The following is a 20,092-nucleotide window of genomic DNA, read 5'->3' as shown; positions in this document are numbered from 1 at the left end:
TAAAGGAGAGAGAAAATATAGTGTATGGTACTGGGGAACTACAAATGGAGGGAGCTGTGATCAGCAATGGCAATGGTATAAAAATATGGAAGTAGCTTTTGTGATGGACTTATCATAAAGAATATGATCCACGCACGACAGAACTGGTGGTGTTGGAACACAGACTGAAGCACATTTATTATTATTATTATTATTATTATTATTATTATTATTATCATTATTATTATTATTGTCATTATTATTATTATTGTTGGGGTTGAAGGGCAAATGGAGTTGTGTGACTTTCCCATGTAATTATTGGGTGTCTAAGGGCTGGATTTGAACCCAGATGCTCCTGACTCTGGGGCCAGTCCACTAAACCACCTAGCTGCCCCTATTATTTCTTTTTAGTTTTAATTTTAATTTTTTTCTCTTTCCCTTACTTTATTGCTCATGAGGGTCTATATTTTTGGGGGAGGGGGCATTATGTTTACTCTTAAACAAGAATATTTTAGTGATGTATAAAAAACATCATTTGTACAAAAATGAAAATAAATACAATTGAAAAAGAATGAAAGATTTGTGAGGGCAGGGACACTTATTTTTATCTTTGTTTATAAGCATCTATCACAATTCCTGGAACATAATAGATGTTAATTATAATTGATGGACCAAGAAACTAAAGGAGTTAGAGGAATCAAGTCAGTTTAAGAAAGAAAATTAGCTGTCTTGCATGGGGAACATATAGCACTTAGGTTTGCTGTGTTATAAAATAATATGGAAATGTTTGGATCCAAAGTTCTTAGGATCTCTGGAATCAAAGATTTGGTCTCCCTTGAATAGAGGACTTAATTGGGAAGGATCAAAAAGATATCTTGACTTCCTGAAACCAAGATAATTAGAGCTTGCTTGTATTTTGTTTGTGAGGATTAAGCTAAGAATAGGAACTTATTTTGATTAATCCAAATTACAGAAATATTTCTTTTGTATGGGGGAGGGGGCCTGGCCAATGAGCACAGTACCCACTAGTCTGTGCACATTACAACATGCTTGGTGGTTGTGCTTCCTGTCAGAGTCCTAACCCCAAGTTCCTCTTTTTGAGCTTCCCCAATCGATCTGTACTATTTTAATAACTCACAGTAAAAATGTGTATAGAGGAGACAGAGTCCAGGGGTGAAAAGAGGTAAGAAATGTAAGGCATCTTGCCAATTTTGAAGCAGGATTTATATAAATTCTTTAAGAAGAACATTGTACAAGAACCACAATAGCAATAATTTTCTCTCTTCAAGGAACACACTACTCCAGAAGGTCAGACTTGGGCTAAGGAGGAGGGAGAGGCAGAGGGAGATTTAGGAATTCTTGGAAAATGTCAGTTATTCCACATATCCAGACTAACAGACTGAAAAAAAAAGACATCTGAATAGTTATAACGTACAAGTTGTTGTCCTCAATCTCCTTAATTCTGATAAAATATATATATATATATATATATGTATATATATATATATATATAAAATTCTGATAAAAATAGTTCTATAAACTTGTTCTTTCTTTTAATCTACCTGTTATTAGGGTAATGGTATTAAAAACATCCACTATTTTTCTCTATATGATTATACAAATTAATTTTCAGCTTAAACCAAAGTTACTCTTTTTTTTAAGGTTTTTGCAAGGCAATGGGATTAAGTGGCTTGCCCAAGACCACACAGCTAGGTAATTATTAAGTGTCTGAGGCCAGATTTGAAATCAGGTACTCCTGACTCCTGGGTCTGTGTTCTATCCACTGCGCCACCTAGCTGCCCCCAAAGTTACTCTTAACTGCCATTTCTGCTTGGCAAGAAGATACCACTTAGTGACTAAGGAAATTTTTTAGAATCCTCTCATCATAGAAAATGTTTGACTTTATCTGTGTAATTATTTCAATTGTTCTACTGATTGTTCTAAAATTTTAAATATTACTCTAGAAAATTATTAAATTTTCTTTCCCTTTTTGTAGCAATAACCAATTGACATAGAACAGATGAAGGGAGAAAAAGGAGCAGGAAGAGGAAGAGGAGATGTATTATTGGACAACTGTACTGTAGGTTTAATGATTTGAAGTAAAGAATGTGAGTTAACTATTCATCAGAGATAGTAAGATCATTTTAAAACAAAATATTTAACCTTTAATCTATAAACTAAGAGGAAATCAGTAGAAAGAGGAGAGAAGAGGTCCAGTACTTACTCTTAATAGTCCAGACCCTTTGCTTCTCACCTTCTGCCCCCAAACCCCACTTTTTACAATTCTAATGCATAAACTGTTTACTTTGAGGAGGCTCAACATCCCCACTTATTATATTTGGGTGAATGAGTAGTAGATTAGGAAAGTTCTAGGGATGTCCTTGACAATACTTAGTACCAGGAATAGGAAATATCAGATGAAAATTAGGGTGTGTGCACACCTGCTGGGTTTTGGTGAGTTTAGCAACCAAAATTTAGATGTTCCAATTGGGGAAATTTAAAGAGCTAATCATTCTCATCTTCAAACTGTGGGCAAAAGGGAGTATGGGATACTTGTAAGGAGAAGTCACCCTCTATTTTGATGATTTGAAAAAGTTTAAATCTCTAGATTCAAGTACATAAGAAATTTGGGGAAAAAGAGAACAAGAGGTCCACCATGTCTGAACTTTTCCCAACTTCATTCCAGTATCCCAGAATTATTTTTCCTGGCCATGGGCCAGATAGGTTAGCCATGAACTAAGATATCCCAGTCATTTTGGCATGATGGACAAATGAATGAAATAAAAATAGATTAATTGCTTAATTAGTGTCAAACATTCTTCTAAGTATTATAAATACAAAGAAAAAAAACATAAGAGCATTCTTATTCTTAAGAAGTTGCCATTCTATAGGAAAGAAGGAAGGAACAGAGAGAGGGAGGGAGGGCATGGAGGAAGGAGGAAAGAAAAGAAAAAGGAAGGAAGGAAGAAAAAGGGAAGGAAGGAAGGAAATTCAGCTCTAAGAGATAACAAGTTGGTTCTGGGCGGGGCACAAATGTATCTCTATTTGGAAAGAAATGCTGAGGGAAAGCACTTTTTTTGTCTCCAACAAGGTGGATCTCACACACCAGGGATTTCTTCAATTGCCAACTCCAATTCAGACTCCTTGTTGAATATTATGGAATAAACAGAAAGAAGAACTGTCAGTCCTAGAATAGCCCAAAATGTGGAAAAGAGGCACTAGATAGAGTATTGGAGTTGGCAGTAAGACCTGCGTTCAAATTCTACTTCTTACTTCTCTTGGACAGTCACATATTAGATATATGATCCTCAACACATTACTTAACCTTTTGGTACCTCAGTATCCTTATCTGTAAAATGGAGGTGATGATAATAACAACAGTTACTTCACAGGTTTATTAAGAGGATGAAGTAAGATAGCATTATACAGAATACTTTACAAAAATTAACCCTTTAACCATAAACCATAATCATTGCTGTTGTAATTGTTGTTGTTGAGACCATCATTGTCATTATCATCATCATCTTCATCCTTCTCCTAATCGTCATCTTCATTTCCTTTTACAGAATTCTGCAATTGTCTATGCATGAAGGATAAAGAAACAATGAAGTTTCCTGGGCCAGAACATATACATACATACATACATACATACACACATACAAGAACATGAAAAAATTGGTATTGATGATAGGACTACAGGTCAAAAAACTGAGAGTGGAAAGAATATTAGCCCTGGAGTCAGAGAACCTGGATTTTAAACCTACTTGACATTTACTACCTATGCTAAATTAACTTTTCTTGGTCTCAATTTCCTTATGTGTAAAATGCTAGCTTACTAGAATTTATAAATCGTTCTAAGGTTTGCAAAACACAAAACATATATTATCTCATTTGATCCTCACTTCAACTCTGTGAAGTAATGCTCTTACTAAACCCATTTTAGAGATGATGAAGCTGAGGCACAGAGTGATTTACATTAAGATCAAACGAGTAATAAATGTCTGAGGGGCATTTCTACCCAAGTTTCTCCCAAAGACAAATCCACTATGTGAACTGGTTGCCTCAGTGAATTAAAATGGTCTGGCTATATAGTCCTTGAAGTTCTACCTGTGGATCTATTATTGTTGTTGTACAGCCATACCTAGTCCTTCATGCCCCTATTTGAGATTTTCTTGGCAAAGGTGCTGTAGTGGTTGTCATTTCCTTCTACAGTTCATATAATTGATGAGGAAACTGAGGCAAATAGTTTTAAGTGACTTACTTAGGTTCATAATTAGTGTCTCAGTAATTTGAACTCATGAAGATTAGTCTTCCTGACTCCAGGTTCAGTACTCTTTCCACTTTAGCATGAAATATTTATGAAATTATCAGGCTTCACTGAATAGTAAGTGTATAGCGAGCTAAAATCTTTCTAAATTCCTGGAAAATGTCTATCATACCAGATAAACTAACAAAGCAAACTGCATGGGGAGAAATAACTAAAAAACAAATATTTGAGTAGTTACTATGTACAAGCTACTTCCCTACTTCCATAACCCAACTCTTACCCCATCTGAAAGGACAGGCTTAGCACAGCCAACAAGACAATTATTAAAAATCTTCAAGTGGGGCGGGGGGAGGCAGAGCCAAGATGGCAGCAGAAGAGCCTTTCTTAGGTGCTCTCTCCAAAATATTTCAAATTATGACTCTAACTAAATTTTTGAAAGACAGAACCCACAGAAAGATGCAGTGAGGTAATTCTCCAGCCCAAGGTAACCTGGAAAATAGTGGAAAAACTGTGTTCCACAGGGTTGGAGGGACAGCTATGCCAGAATGAAGGAACTTTAGCCTCCCAGGAACAGCCCCAGGGTGCCTGGGAGTGCCAGCTCCCAACAGCAGAAGCAATTTCCTGACCTGCACCCCAGGGAGCTTAAGAACAACTTGGAAGATCATCAGTGAGACCTCTGGCAGAGTGAGTGCAAAACCCAGGCCTTCAGTGCAGACTCGGCATTCAGTGCAGCCCAGATCCAGTGAATGGAAACAGACCTGTGGAGCCATTAGGTAACTGCTTCCTGAGCACTCAGCACACCCAAGGTAAAGGAGTGGAGGGAGACTGCCAAGGTCTGTCTTTTGTCCCTGGAACTGAACTCTGGGGCTTTGAACACATTCAGACACTGGTCGAAGTCTGGGCCCCCCATAGAGCAGGGACCCCACCCCTCACAGACCCATGGCAGAAGGGTGACCTTGTGGTCATTCACAGACTAGGAGAGCAGAGTCTCACACACTGAGGTCCTTGTGGGGATGTTCCAATAATACTCAAAAGCTCAGGAAGCACCCCCAAACTAGGCACAGGCTGGGGAAATGAGTAAACAGAAAAAAAAGAACCTGACCATAGACAATTACTTTGGTCCCATGGAGGACCAAAATACTCAATCTGAAGATGAAGAAGTACAAGATTCTGCCTCCAAAGACTCCAAGAAATATAGAAGTTGGGCTCAGGATATGACAGAGCTCAAAAAAAGATTTTGAAAATCAAGTAAGGGAGATAGAACAAAAATTGGGAAAAGAAATGAGAGAGGTAAAAATGAAGTTAGCAAGCTTCAAACAGTCAAGGAGATCCAAAAAATGCCAAAGAAAATAACATGTTAAAAAACCAGCTTAGGGGACTTCCAGTCAAGATGGTGGAGAGAAGACAGGCAGAAGTTCTAAAGTTTCCTGATCTTTCCCCATCTATGATATGAAACAAACCTCTTAAGAGAAATCTGAGCCACAAAACCCAGAAAGAAAAGCCAGGAGAAAGAACATCTACCTCAGGATGTGTTTTCCCCAGTCCTGTCAGAGTCTGGGTGTAGAGGGAGGGTCAGCAATGGATCGGCCTGATTAGCAGCAGGGCCCGGGTCAGCACCAACACCAATGCCTCTGCTCCCTAGTTGACCCAAGCCCCCATGGTGGACCAGGCTCTAGCCCCGCTGATCAAGCAGGTCTGGCTCTCGGACCCTCTGGAGCTTGCCCACAGGGCTGGGGGGAGAGTTCCCAGGCAGGATAGCTACAGATACCATCCCTGGGCTCCTCTGGTCTGAGTTCATGCCTCCATTGCAGCTGAGGCCTCTTCCCAGAACAAACAATAGCTGGCTACTTCTGCCTTAGGCACAGGTGTGTGAGCAGAAGGACCAGCCCAGCTGATAATAGGGAGAGGTATGACCTCACCCTGGGGTACAGCCCACCATTGATTGAAAACAAAACTAGCTTCAATCACTCCCTCCAGGCCAAGGGAGAAGGTCTCAATCAAGGTCACAGATACTCCAGAGAAAGCAATCGGCATCCCCTACTGGCAAGCCAGAGAAATTGCACTCAGTGACTAAATCCTCTAACACCCACTACTGGCCAGTTGGAGATATTGCACTCAGGGAGTAAAGCCTCTAGGGATGCCAACACCAAACCTCTGTGAACCAGCCCCTCCACAACTCAAAACCTTAGCAAAATGAAGAAAGGTCAGTGGAAAGGTGGATCCATAGAAAAATTCTTGGAAGAAAAAGACCCTAACTCAGAGAGACCTGGAACCTCTGAGGAGAACATGATCTGGTCTCCAGCACAGAAAGACTTCCTTGAAGAAATAAGACTGGAGTTTAAACATCAATTGGAAAATTTGGGAGAGTCAATTAACACCTTGCAACAAGAAAACAAAACATTGGAAAATACAATTGGACAAATACAAAATTAGAATAATTCTCTCAGATCCTCAATTGGGCAAATGCAAAAAAGAAAATAATTCTCTCAAAATCTCAATTGGTCAAATGGAAAAATAGAATTGACCAATTGGAAAAGGAGTTGCAAAAGGTAAATGAAGAAAACTCCTTTCTAAAAAAAAAAGAATTGAATCTGAGGAAACTAATGACTTCATGAGACAGCAAGAGCCTGTTAAACAAAACCAAAAAATAGAAAAAATAGAGAAAATGTAAAATGCCTCATCATCAAAATCACTGACCTCAAGAACAGACTGAGGAGGGGAACCTGAGAATTACTGGACTTCTGTAAACATTGAAGAGAAAAAAAGGCTGGGTTTAATATTACAGGATCTAGTGATGGAAATATTGCCCTGATATCATAGAACCAGAGGGCAAAGTAGTTATTGAAAGACTACATAAATCACCTCCAGAAAGAGATTCCAAAATGAAAACACCAAAGAATGTTGTGGCCAAATTCCAGAAGGATCAGATAAAAGAGAAAATCCTACAAGCAGCCAGAAAGAAACACTTTAAATACCAAGGAGCCACAGTAAGGAGTACACAGGACCTGGCTGCATCAACATTAAGGGATTAAAGGGCCTGGAATGAGATATTCTGAAATGCAAGGGAGCTTGGAATTCAGCTAAGAATCTACTATCCTGCAAAGCTGAGCCTTCTTTTTCAGGGGAAAAGTTGGACATTTAACAAAATGGAAGAATTCCAAAATTTCCTGATGAAAAGACCAGACCTAAATAGAAAATTTGGACATCAAACAGGAGGTTCAAGAGACACGTGAAAAGGTTAAAAAAAGAGTAAATAAAAAAACTACTATCCAATAAATTGAAACTGGCTATATCCCAGCATGGGATTCTCCTAACTCTTAGAATTATAACTCTAACAGAGGGAATGTACCTAGCCAGAAGTGATGGACATTCATGACTTATCCATGAGACTGCTATCCAATGGGATGGATGAAACTGTCTTTAATCCTACTTGGGAGAAAGACTCTAATAACTTAAGAATTGTAACTCTATTAGATAGAATGTACTTTGCTAGAAGTTATGGACACTCAGAATTTTCTATGACTCAGAATGATTTAAAAACACCTCCTCCTTAGAAAGGGGACAGGGGAGGAGGGAGGGGATTGAATGGAGTAAATCCCATTACATTAAGAGGTACAAAAGACCCATGGTAATTGAAAGGATATTGAATCCTTTAAGTTTAAATAAGTTCACTCTGTCCCTTTTGGTGAACTATTAAGGGATGTAACATGTGTGTGCTGACCATTAGCCTATGGTTCAGGACATAGCCCTTCCTGGAAATAGCAGTACAGGCCTTGGGAGATTTGACTACTCGCCCAGGACTGTTATCACTATAACAAACTTTGTGGTCCTGATAACCACCTTAATTCAGACCAGATGTTCTAAACTAAAACTTTCCCATGGGACTGAAGCTACTTTGTTGGCCCAGAGTCTTCTTTGCTTAATTGATTATAAAAATCCCTAATTCCCCCACCCCACTTGTTGGAGTTCACCTATGGAGAGATGGATCCCTCTGCCTAGAATTTCCCCTTTCAGTTTCTGGACTCGTGGCACTGATTTGGGACTCCCCAGCTGCCTTCTCTGAGCCATGGTATTTTCTCCCAAATTGGTGATGTTTTCACTTTCTTTCTCTTCTATTTTAATTATATTACTCATAATTGTTATTGGACTAATACTGCTGGTACTATTTTATTACTGTTGCTGTAAATCTGCATGCCTTCCTTGTTGTTGTATCTAAATAAATGTAATCTTTCTTCTTTCAATGACTGCATTTTATTTTGGTGGGAGCTATCAATGAACCAAGACTCAGACTAGTTAAATCTTAATTATACAGTAATAGAGGGGAAGAGGGAGGAGATGAGAAACACCTGAATCTTCTTCTCAACAGACGGCTTAAAGTTAACTTACACACATACTCAGTTAACTTAAAATACATCTAACCTTTCAAGTATTAAAAGGGGAAAAAGAGAAGGGGGGGATGGAGAAAGGGAGGGGGATAAAAAAAGGGAACAAACAGAAGGAAGGGAAGGGAAAAGGGAAAAAAGGAAAAGGGGAAAGAAAGGGGAGGGGGATATAGGAGGGCATACATACTGAAGGGGTGGTATTCAGAAACAAAATACTGAGGAATATGGATATGGGGGAGAGGAAAATACAAACAGAGGGAAGATAACATGGAGCAAAGAAAAGAGTTAGTAAATATAACTTTGAATGTGAATGGGATGAACTCTCCATTAAAATGTAAGTGAATAGCAGAGTGGATTAAAAACCAGAATCCTACAATATGCTGCTTACAAGAAACTCATTTGAGGCAGAGGGATACATATAGAGTAAAGGTAAAAGGTTGGGAGCAAAATATCTTTTGCTTCAGTTGAAGTGAAAAAAGCAGGGGTAGCCATCCTTATCTCAGACAAAGCAGCTGCAAAAATAGATAGCATTAAAAGAGATAAGGAGGTACCATAGACAATAAAGTGATTTCAATACTGAATATATACGCACCCAATGGGATAACATCCAAATTCTTAGAGGAGAAGCTGAAAGAACGACAGGAAGACATAGACAGCAAAGCTCTACTAGTGGGAGACCTCAACCTCCCACTCTCAGATCTAGATAAATTGAATCATAAAATAAACAAGAAAGAAGTTAAGGAGGTAAATAGATTGTGAGAAAATCTAAATATGATAGACTTATGGAGGACAGTGAATGGGGATAGAAAGGAATATACTTTTTTTCTGCAGTATATGGCACTGATACAAAAATTGATCATGTACTAGGGCATAAAAACCTAATGATCAGCTGCAGAAAGGCAAAAATAGTGAATACATCTTTCTCAGATCACAATGCAATAAAACTCATATGAAAAATTGGGCTAGGGAGATACAGATTCAGAACTAATTGGAAAGTGAATAACTTCATTTTAAAGAATGAGTGGATCAAAAACAAATTAATAGAAATAATTGTTTTATACATGATAATGACAATAATGAAACAGCATACCTATGTGATTCACTCAAAGCATCTGTCAGGGGATATATTATATCTTTAAATGCTTACATGAATAAATTAGAGAAAGAGGAAATTGATGAACTAAATATGTATCTAAAAAATTAGAGAAAGAACAAATTAAAAATCCCCAATTAATAACAAATTAGAAATTCTGAAAATTAAAGGAGAAATTAATAAAATTGGAAGCAAAAAAACTATTGAATTAATAAATAAATCCAAAAATTGGTTTTATGAAAAAACTAATAAAATTGATAAACCTCTGGTCAATTTGATTTGAAAAAAAGAAAGAATAAAACCAAATTGCTTGCATCATAATTGAAAAAGGTGAACTCACCATCAATGAGCAAGAAATTAAAGTAATAATTGGAAATTATTTTGCCCAACTCTATGCCAATAAATTTGACAATCTAAGTGAAATGGATGAATATTTACAAAAATATAAGTTGCCCAGGTTAAATGAAGAGATTAAATGGCTAAAAAAGCCTATTTCAAAGAAAGAAATTCAACAAGCTATCATTGAACTTCCTAAGAAAAAAATTCCAGGGCCTGATGGATTCACAAGCAAATTCTACCAAACATTTAAGGAACAATTGGTTTCAATTCTATATAAACTCTTTGGAAAAATATGGGAAGACAGAACTCTGCCTAACTCTTTCTATGAAACCAATATGGTACTGATACCTAAACCAGGAAGAGTTAAAACAGAGAAAGAAAATTATAGACCTATCTCCCTGATGAATATAGATGCAAAAATCTTAAATAAAATCTTAGCAAAACAATTACAAGTTACCACTGGGATAATACATTTTGACCAAGTAGGATTCATCCCAGGAATGCAGGGTTGGTTCAATATTAGGAAAACTGTTAGTATAATCAATTATATCAACAACAAACCTATCAGAAATTATATGATCATATCAATAGATGCTGAAAAAGTTTTTGACAAAATACAGCATCCATTCTTACTAAAAGCACTAGAGAGTATAGGAATAAATGGACTTTTCCATAGAATAATTAGCAGTATCTATCTGAAACCATCAACAAGCATTATATTCAATGGGGAGAGGCTAGAGGCATTCCCAATAAGATCAAGGGTGAAACAAGGATGTCCATTATCACCACTACTATTCAATATCATATTAGAAATGTTAGCTTCAGCAATTAGAGAAGAAAAAGAAAATGAAGGAATTTGAATTGGGAAGGGAGAAACAAAACTCTCACTCTTTACAGATGACATGATGGTATACCTAGAGAATCCCAAGAAATCATCCAAAAAACTACTGGAAACAATTAGCTATTTTAGGGTGGCTAGGTGTCATAGTGGATAAAGCACTGACCTTGGAGTCATGAGTACCTAGGTTCAAATCCAGTCTCAGACACTTAATAATTACCTAGCTGTGTGGCCTAGGGCAAGCCACTTAACCCCATTTGCCTTGCAAAAACCTAAAAATGAAAAAAAATTAGCAATTTTAGCAAAGTTGAAGAATATAAAATAAACCTTCATAAATCCTCAACATATATATATATATATACATATATATATATACGTACATATATATATGTATATATATATATATATATATATATATATATATATATATATATATATATATATATATATATATATATCTAGCAAGATACAGCAGGAAGAGCTAGAAAGAGAAATCCCATTCAAAGCAACCCCAGACAACATAAAATACCTGGGAGTCTATTTGCCAAGACTGACTCAGAAACTTTTTGAAAACAATTATAAAACACTTCTCACACAAATTAAATCAGATTTAAATAACTGGGCAAATATCAACTGCTCATGGATAGTTAGAGCTAATATAATAAAAATGACAATTCTACCTAAACTAAAATACTTGTTTAGTGCCCTACCAATCAAAATTCCAAAAAAATTACTTTAAGAGTTAGAAACAATTGCAAGTAAATTCATATGAAGAAATAAATTTCAAGAATTTCGAGGAACTTAATGAAAAAAAGTGCAAAAGAAGGGGTCTTAGCACTGCCTGATTGAAAATTATATTATAAAGCACCAGTCATCAAAACTGTTTGGTATTGGCTAAGAAATAGAGTGGTGGACCAGTGGAATAGACTAGGTGCAAAAGCAGGAGACAATTATAGTAATCTGCTGTTTGATAAATGCAAAGAGTCCAACTATTGGGATAAAAATGCTCTCTCTTTGATAAAAACTGCTGGGAAAGATGAAAGTTACTATGGAAGAAACTTAGATTACACCAACACCTAACACCCTTTACCAAGATAAGATGCAAATAGTTACAGGATTTAGACATCAAAAAACAATACTCTAAGCAAATTAGAAGATCAACAACTAGTTTACCTGTCAGATCTATGGAAAGGGGAGCAGTTTATGACTAAGGAGGAGATGGAGAACATCACCAAAAACCAACTAGATGATTTTGTTACATTAAATTAAAAAGCTTTTTCACAGATAAAACCACTGTATCCAAGATCAAAAGAAATGTAGTAAATTGGGAAACAATCTTTACAACTTATGATTCTGACAAAGGATTCATTTCTCAAATATACAGAGAACTGAGTCATATTTTTAAAACAAAAAGCCATTCCCCAATGACAAATAGTCAAAGGATATGCAAAGGCAATTTATAGATGAGGAGATCAAAGCAATCCACAGGCATATGAAAAATTGCTCTAAATCATTATTAAAGAAATGCAAATTAAAGCTTCTCTGAGGTACCACCTCACACCTCTCAGACTGGCCAATATGACTTGAAATGATAATGATCACTGTTGGAAGGGGTGTGGGAAATCTGGGACACTTATACACTATTGGTGAAGCTGTGAACTCATCCAGCCTTTCTTGAAAGAAATTTGGAACTATGCCCAAAGGGCAACAAAAATGTGCATGCCCTTTGATCCAGCAATATCACTACTAGGTCTATACCCTGAAGAGGTGATGAAAAAGGGTAAAAACATCACTTGTACAAAAATATTCATAGCAGCCCTGTTTGTGGTGGCAAAGAATTGGAAATCAAATAAATGTCCTTCAATTGGGGAATGGCTTGGAAAATTGTAGCATATGTATGTCATGGAACACTATTAGAAAACAGAAGGGATGGGAATTCAGGGAAGCCTGGAGAGATTTGCATGAACTGATGCTGAGTGAGATGAGCAGAAGCAGAAAAACATTGCACACCCTAATAGCAAGATGGAGGTGATGTTCAACTTCGATGGACTTGCTCATTCCATCAGTGCAACAATCAGGGACAATTTTGGGCTGTCTGCAATGGACACTACCATCTGTATCCAGATAAAGAATTGTGGAGTTTGAATAAAGTCCAAGGACTATCTCCTTTAATTCAGAAAAAATAACTGATATCTTATTGTCTGATCTTGTTATCTCTTAAACTTTATGTTTCTTCCTTAAGGATAAGATTTCTCTCTCATCACACTCAATTTGGATCAATGTTTAATATGGAAACAATGTAAAGAATGACAAATTGCTTTCTATGGAGGGTGGGGGAGGGAAGTAAGATGGGGGAATTGTAAAACTCAAAATAAATAAAATCTTTAATAAAAATTTAAAAAGAAAATTTATCTTAGGTCAAATGGATAAAACAGTTCAAAATGTTATTGAGGAGAAGATTGCTTTAAAAAGCAGAATTGGGGGTGACTAGGTGGCACAGTGGCTAGAGCACTGGCCCTGTAGTCAGGAGTACCTGAGTTCAAATCCAGCCTCAGACACTTAATAATTACCTAGCTATGTGGCCTTGGGCAAGCCACTTAGCCCCAATGCCTTGCAAAATCAAAAAAAAAAAAAAAAAGCAGAATTGGCCAGATGGAAAAGGAGATAAAAAAGGATAAGAAAGCTCTCTGAGGAAAACAAATCCTTCATATGCAGAATGGAGCTAAAAGAAGCTGATGACTTTGTTAGAAATCAAGTCACAATAGTTCAACACTAAAAGAATGAAAAATTAGAAGAAAATGTAAAATATCTCATTAAAAAAACAACTGATCTAGTGAACAGTCAGGAAAGATAATTTAAAAATTATTGGAATACTTGAAAATCATGATCGGGAAGAGAACTTTGACCTCATTTTTTAAAGAATTCCTACAAGAAAATTTCCATGATATCACAGAAGCAGAGGGTAAAATAGAAATTGAGAGAATTCACCAATCTCCCCTAGAAAGAGATCCAAAATAAAAAACCAACCCCCAGGAATATTATAACCAAATTCTAGAACTCCAAAATCAAAGAGAAAATATTACAAGTGGAGCTGAAGTCAGAATTACCCAAGATTTAACAGTATCTACATTAAGTACTCATAGGATTTGGATTATAATATTCCAGAAGGCAAAAGATCTTGGAATGAAACTGAGAATCAACTACCCAGCAAAACTGAACATCCTCTTCCAGGGGAAAAGATGGACTTTCAGTGAAACAGGGGAATTTCAAATGTTCCTGTTGAAATAACCAGAGCTGAACAGAAAGTTTGACATTCAAGTACAGGACTCGGGTGAAGCATAGAGAGGGTGGAAGATAAGATAAATTGTGAGGGACTTAATGATGATGAACTGTATGTATTCCTGCTTGGAAAGATGATACTGATAATACTCATATGAATCTTCTCGTTTAATAGAGCAGGTAGAAGGAGCTTTTATAGATGAAGTACAGGAGAGAGTTGAATTTGAAGATATAATGTATTGTAAAAATGGAATCTATGGGTGAAAGGGAAATGTACTGAGATTTAAAAGAAAAGAGAGGTAAAATAGACTAAGATATTTCATATAAAAGATATTTCATGTAGCTTTTGCAATGATATGGAGGGGGAGGAAGGTGAGGGGGAATGATGGAACCTTCATTCTCAATAGAAATGGCTCAGAGAGGAAACAGCATACACACTCAATAGGGAATAGACATCTAGAGAAAAAAGGAGAGAGGGGTGTGTGGGTGACAGAGGAGAGGGTAGATAATAGGAGAGGATAGTCAGATATAACACATTTTCTTTTTTTTACTTTTTGCAAGGTGCTGAGATCGCGCGACCTGTCTGGGATCATGGGGCCAGTGGTTGCTGGGTCTCTGGGATGGGATGTGGGCTTGGGGCCTCTTGGCTCCAGGGCTGGTGCTCTGTACAACCACTTGGCTGCCCCTCAGCACATTTTTGAAGAGGGGCAGAGTGAAAGGAAAGAGAAAATATAATAGAGGGTATGTGGGGAGGAATGGATGGAGGGAATTCCAATCAACAACAGCAACTATGGAAAAATATGGAAGTAATTTCTCTAATGGACTTATAATAAAGTGATCCACCCAAGACAGAGCTGATGGTATTGGACAACAGACTGAAACACATTTTTTCTCTTTCTTTTACTTTATTTCACATGAAGTTTTATATTTTTGTGGGGGAGGGGGATTATGTTACTCTTAAGACTATTTTAGTAATGTGCAAATAAAAAATAAATAAAATCTTTCTAAAAAAATTTTTAAGTCTTCAAATCTTTATTTCTTTTCCTTTTTGTATTGCCCTAATATGTCATGTATAATCCCATGAATTTGGTTCAGATAGTGGAAGGGGAAATTGAGACATCAAAAAAAATGATTCAGTATGTATTCCCTTTTATTAAACAAACATCAAGAAAAATATTAAAGTTCATTGCAATAAATGGAGAGAACGAAGGCTAAAACCTCTTTGGCCCCACTTTAATTTTCTATTTGTAAAGTCTAACAGAACATAGAGAAAGCAGGTGGATAGGGGGAAGACAGAAATTAGTAGGAGAGGATACCTATGCTATGTATCATAAGGTTTAACTGGTAAAAATATAGGCTTGATCACACAGGGCAGAATTACACGGAGAGAAGTTGTGGGCTGAGTACCAGAAATGAGAAAGGAAATAGAAAAAAAATAGGTTCTCTGTTTTATTTTGGTTTGTTTTTTTTCCCTCTGTTCCATACCAGGATAGCACCCTTAATCTGAAAAAAGAAACACATTAAGGAAAGATATGAAAAAAATTAACTCTATAACTAAGTCCCTCATTACTTTGAACAGCCTCTCTCACCACCCCTTTAAAAATCAAGGACTCCCTAATTCCCAGTCACTGTCATATTCATTTTCATTGCATTTCCCCCCTTTGCTAGTTCTAGAATCACCAGGCTCACCTTTTGCTGAAAGAGAGACATCTGATCCCTGGGCACTATCACTACCTGGAGAAATAGGAAAGAAGTAAGCAAATCAGGAGCATATTACTCACAATAGGATTATGGGGAAAGGATAGGGAAAGGTGAAGAGAGAGACTCTGAATCCCCATTTCCCATGTCCCAAGGTTTAAATGAACCAACCCCTTTCATTTGTTCTCATGTTAACCATTTACTTACTTGCAGTTGCAGCATAGCTCCCCTTTTTTCCATCTAGAAGTAAATATTAATTATTTAGTGGGAAAGTTCAAGAGAAACAAACACCTAAGGTTCAATTGATTGGCCATTGCTGAGGACAAATTCCTATAGCTGTGACTCTAACTACTGCAGAATCAGGATCCAACAGAAAGAGAAGAAAGATTTTAGATCTTTTTAGATTTGAGACTTCTTTAGATCTGATCACCTCTGAGAAGGCATTCGACTCTTTTGATCTAAATTTCTAGATCTATTTTTGGTATGAGTCTGAATTACTGTGTCAGAAATGGATCATCTGTAAAAATTCCTATATTAATTTTGTTCATCAACCATTTCAGGGGAATTTATTCTTAGTCTTTACATGAAGAAAAGGAGACTTGTTAAGTGGAACAAATGCAAGCCAGGATGTGACAGTCCCCATCATGCCTTCTGCGTACTGAGTCCCTTTCACTCTTCCCTACCTGAAATATATTTCCTCCAGAGCACAACTCCGACAATGACGGCAATGAAGAGGAGAGCAGCGATGACCCCTGCAGAGAGCCCTGAGGTAGAGGACTTTGGTTCTGAAAAGAAAATGCAAAGTAAGGAGGGACCCTGCCCCTCTTTGGGCTCTCTCTCCAAACACAGTCCCATTCTCCAGCTCAACAGTAACTGCAGAGCTTTCTATCACTGGGAGAGCGTAGGGGCGGAGAGCTTCCCCAGGCTCACCTCACCGTCCTTACCCCATTTCAGGAAGAGAGGCCCGGGTAATCCCTCGTGTTGGACTCGGCAGGTGTATTTCTGTTCACTTCCAGAGAGCATCGTCATAGCTGCCCACTTCTGGAAAGTCCCATCTCCCGCAGGTCTGGTCTCAATGAGCTCCGCGTCCTGGAGCTGTTCTTCTCCATCCCTCAGCCAAGTCAGTGAGATCTCTGCAGGGTAAAAGCCCTGGGCCCGGCACCGCAGTGTCACCTCCCCACCAGAACTTGTGTGACGGGTCACTTGTACAGAGGGTGGGTCTGTGGAGCCAAAGTCAGAGGCATAGTCAAGATCGCCTTTTACTCGTTTCCTGAGTCTGATACTACTCCAGTTTCACAAGAATAGGCTGACTGGACATGGGAGGGGGCTCACATTCCATACTTGGACAGATTTTGGTCCTGGGAAACCCGGGTCTAACACTGTAGCTGCAGTGAGGCAGAGCAGGTCTAGAGGGTCCCCATTCAGGGAGACTGGAGCTGAACCTCATTTAGGTCCTCAGCAAACTCAGGCTGGGCTACGGCCTCCGGGTGAGGAAGCGGAAAAGTAGGAAGGTACCTGTCCGAAGCAGTGTCTCCTTGCCGTTCTGCAAGTGCCTTAGAAGCCAGTACACGCACTCCTCCTCCATATAGACCTTCCAATATTCCGCGATGCTTTGATCTGCTTCCCACTTGCGCTTGTTGCTCAGGGCCCCCGCGTTCCCCGCGGTCCAGCGCAGCGTCTGGGGATCCAGCGCCAGGTAGTCTTGTCCGTTATAGGCGTATTGTACGAAGCCGCGGCTGAAGCTGCCGTTGGAGAAGACCTCGCAACCTGACAGTCGCTGGTATGTGCGAACCCCTGAGACCCCCAAGAAGATTCAGCTTGGCCCAGAGGGCGGGGTCACGCCAAAATTACACTTGTCGACCCCCAAAACCATTGCTACAGGGTCAGAAAGCTTACTTCTCTCGCCTTGAGGCCGCATCCCTATTTCTCCGGGTTCCGCACCGCCCCCCCCCACACACACACACAACTTGTGTAGGGGTAACGACACAGACCCTTTTCGCACTCAGCGGCCCCCTCTTGTCACTCACCTCCCTCACTGTGGTTGTAATACGAGGGCACTTTCTGCAGGCACATTCGGTAACGCTGCGTGGCTTCCCTGGAGATCCGTGTCTCCCGTTCCCAGTAGTCGGGGGTCTCCCGGTTGATCCACGGCGTCCTAGGCTCCATCCTCTGGCTCGCGCTGTCGCTGTCGAAGCCCAGGACCTGCTGATCGTCCACGTAGGTTACGGCGATAAACTTGGGTTCTGCTAGCCCGGGCCGAGACATGACGGTGTAGAAATACTTCAGGGAGTGAGAGCCTGAATTGGGAACATTGGAGACCTTGACCGAGTCGCAAGGTGAGGACTTGTGTCCCGAGAGTATTAGTAGGTCCCCTGACCCAGATCAGTCTGTCCTCTGTACCCGAGGAAAAGGTCGAGGTGCCCCGGAGCAAACCTGTCCCAGCCCCAGGGACGTTGTCTCTAGGCAGCTATTTAACCTTGTGCTTCACTTACCAGCCCAGATCTCTGTAAGGAACAAGACACCCAACAAAAATAGAGGCAGCACATACGGCTCCATGGTCAGTAGACATAAAATATCAGGACCAACTCACATCCGTGTTATATGACAATAAAGTCTTAATTCTAATTGGAGGCTGAAAGGTATTGTCACCCACTGGCAAAAAAAAACAACAAAAAAAAACAGTGTCTTGAAAGGATGGTCAGAAAAAGGGCAGGTTGAGGAAGAAAACCGGAACAGATTCTGAGGGAATTCCCAGCATTAGGTTTAGTCACCATTTTCTGGTATCTACTGACTACACCAACTTCTTTCTATCACCCTCCACACAAAGCTCCAATGCTCTGAGTTTGAAAGAAAGAACTTACCCCTAAACTACTCAAATATTTTCCCAATGCCTTCTCTGTCTCCTAAGGTCTTCCTACATCCATTTCTGCTCAGCTTGTTCCTCTTTCATTAATGAAAAAATCTAGAAATAAATGCTTCCCCGCCCCCCCCCCGAGAATTAAAGACATTTGAAGATTTAAGAAAACTGAATAATTTTATAGACCATTTTTGGAGGGATGTTGGCAATTCCTATTTTATTATAGGATAATATCCCAGTTCTGCAACTGATTAGCTCAGACTTTAAAAACAAGCAACCTCAACTTTTCAGGCTGCTGAAAGCGCAGAAAGTCAAAAAAAGAAAAAGGATAACTGAAATTCAATATTTGAAAATTTGATACAAAGTGTGGGTGAATGGAATTAATCAAGATAGGAGTTTAATTACAAAACCTGGAGTTACAAGGATAGTATCAACAAAAAAGTTTGATAATTCTTAGCTGGCTATAATATTAATATGTAAATTCCTAATAATTTTTGTTTGGGGTAGAAGCATTCATGATACAAAAAATGTGAGTCATTTAGAAAAAGGGATTCTCCCTTTCTTGTCTCATAACCCCAACAAAGGAACTCTTAATCTTAAAGATGTATGGAAAACTTAAGTTTAGCATTGGAGGCAATATCAGAGCACATCAAGGCCAACCTTCCTTGTTCCACATGTGAACCTATATATCTATATATCATCTGTATTCCAGAATAATTGACAAATGTCTTATAGGTAATAAGTAGCAGAACTAATATTTAAATCTAAGATCTTTTCTATAATTCCAAATTGAGTCATCTTTATACCAGTCTTTCCTGAATCTAACAGTTCTTCTGGTGGGGAGCCCTTATACCCCTTCAAGTCATGATGAAGCCACTGCTGTTTTTTTTATTTTATTTATTTAAGGCAGTAGAGTTGAGTGACTTGCCCAAGGTCACACAGCTAGGCAATTATTAAGTGTCTGAGGCCCAATTTGAACTTAAGTCCTCCTGACTCCAGGGTCGGTGCTCTATCCACTGTGCCACCTAGTTCCCCCAAGCCACTGCTGCTTTAAGGGAAATGAGACTGTGAATGAGACTGGGCCTGGAATCAGGAAGATCAGAATTCAAATATGTCCTCAGACTCTTCCTAGTTGTGTGCCCTAGGCAAAGCACTAAACTCCTGTTTGCTTCAGTTTTCTTAGCAGTAGAAGATGGTGGAGGAAAGGCAGAGACTCATTTAAGGTCTCTTCTAAACACCTCCAAAAACTATAAAATGCTTCAAAACAAGTTCTGGAGTGGCAGAACTCACAAAAGAATGGTAAGAAATAATTTTTCAGTCCAAAAATAATTAGAATGTTGCACATGGCTAAGAGGGAGCA

General features: G+C 38.6%; 1 protein-coding gene across 1 annotated transcript in view; it reads right to left on the bottom strand.

Moving 5' to 3' along the window:
* The window catches only part of LOC141488404 (uncharacterized), a 38,003-nt gene extending 19,188 nt beyond the window's left edge, over positions 1-18,815 (bottom strand). The window contains exons 1-9 of the mRNA XM_074188437.1: positions 18,737-18,815; positions 18,368-18,527; positions 17,903-18,172; positions 17,391-17,669; positions 16,820-17,095; positions 16,559-16,660; positions 16,083-16,115; positions 15,867-15,911; positions 3,544-3,559 (exon numbers count right to left, since the gene is read on the bottom strand). Of these exons, the coding sequence (XP_074044538.1) occupies positions 3,544-3,559; positions 15,867-15,911; positions 16,083-16,115; positions 16,559-16,660; positions 16,820-17,095; positions 17,391-17,669; positions 17,903-18,172; positions 18,368-18,431 (1,085 nt within the window). The 5' untranslated portion in view covers positions 18,432-18,527; positions 18,737-18,815. The remainder of the gene's footprint in view (positions 1-3,543; positions 3,560-15,866; positions 15,912-16,082; positions 16,116-16,558; positions 16,661-16,819; positions 17,096-17,390; positions 17,670-17,902; positions 18,173-18,367; positions 18,528-18,736) is intronic.
* Positions 18,816-20,092: the final 1,277 nt, after the last annotated feature.

Source organism: Macrotis lagotis, chromosome 5 (genome assembly GCF_037893015.1).
Source record: "Macrotis lagotis isolate mMagLag1 chromosome 5, bilby.v1.9.chrom.fasta, whole genome shotgun sequence".
Lineage (NCBI taxonomy): Eukaryota > Metazoa > Chordata > Mammalia > Peramelemorphia > Peramelidae > Macrotis > Macrotis lagotis.
This window is presented reverse-complemented; position numbering and strand designations above follow the sequence as displayed.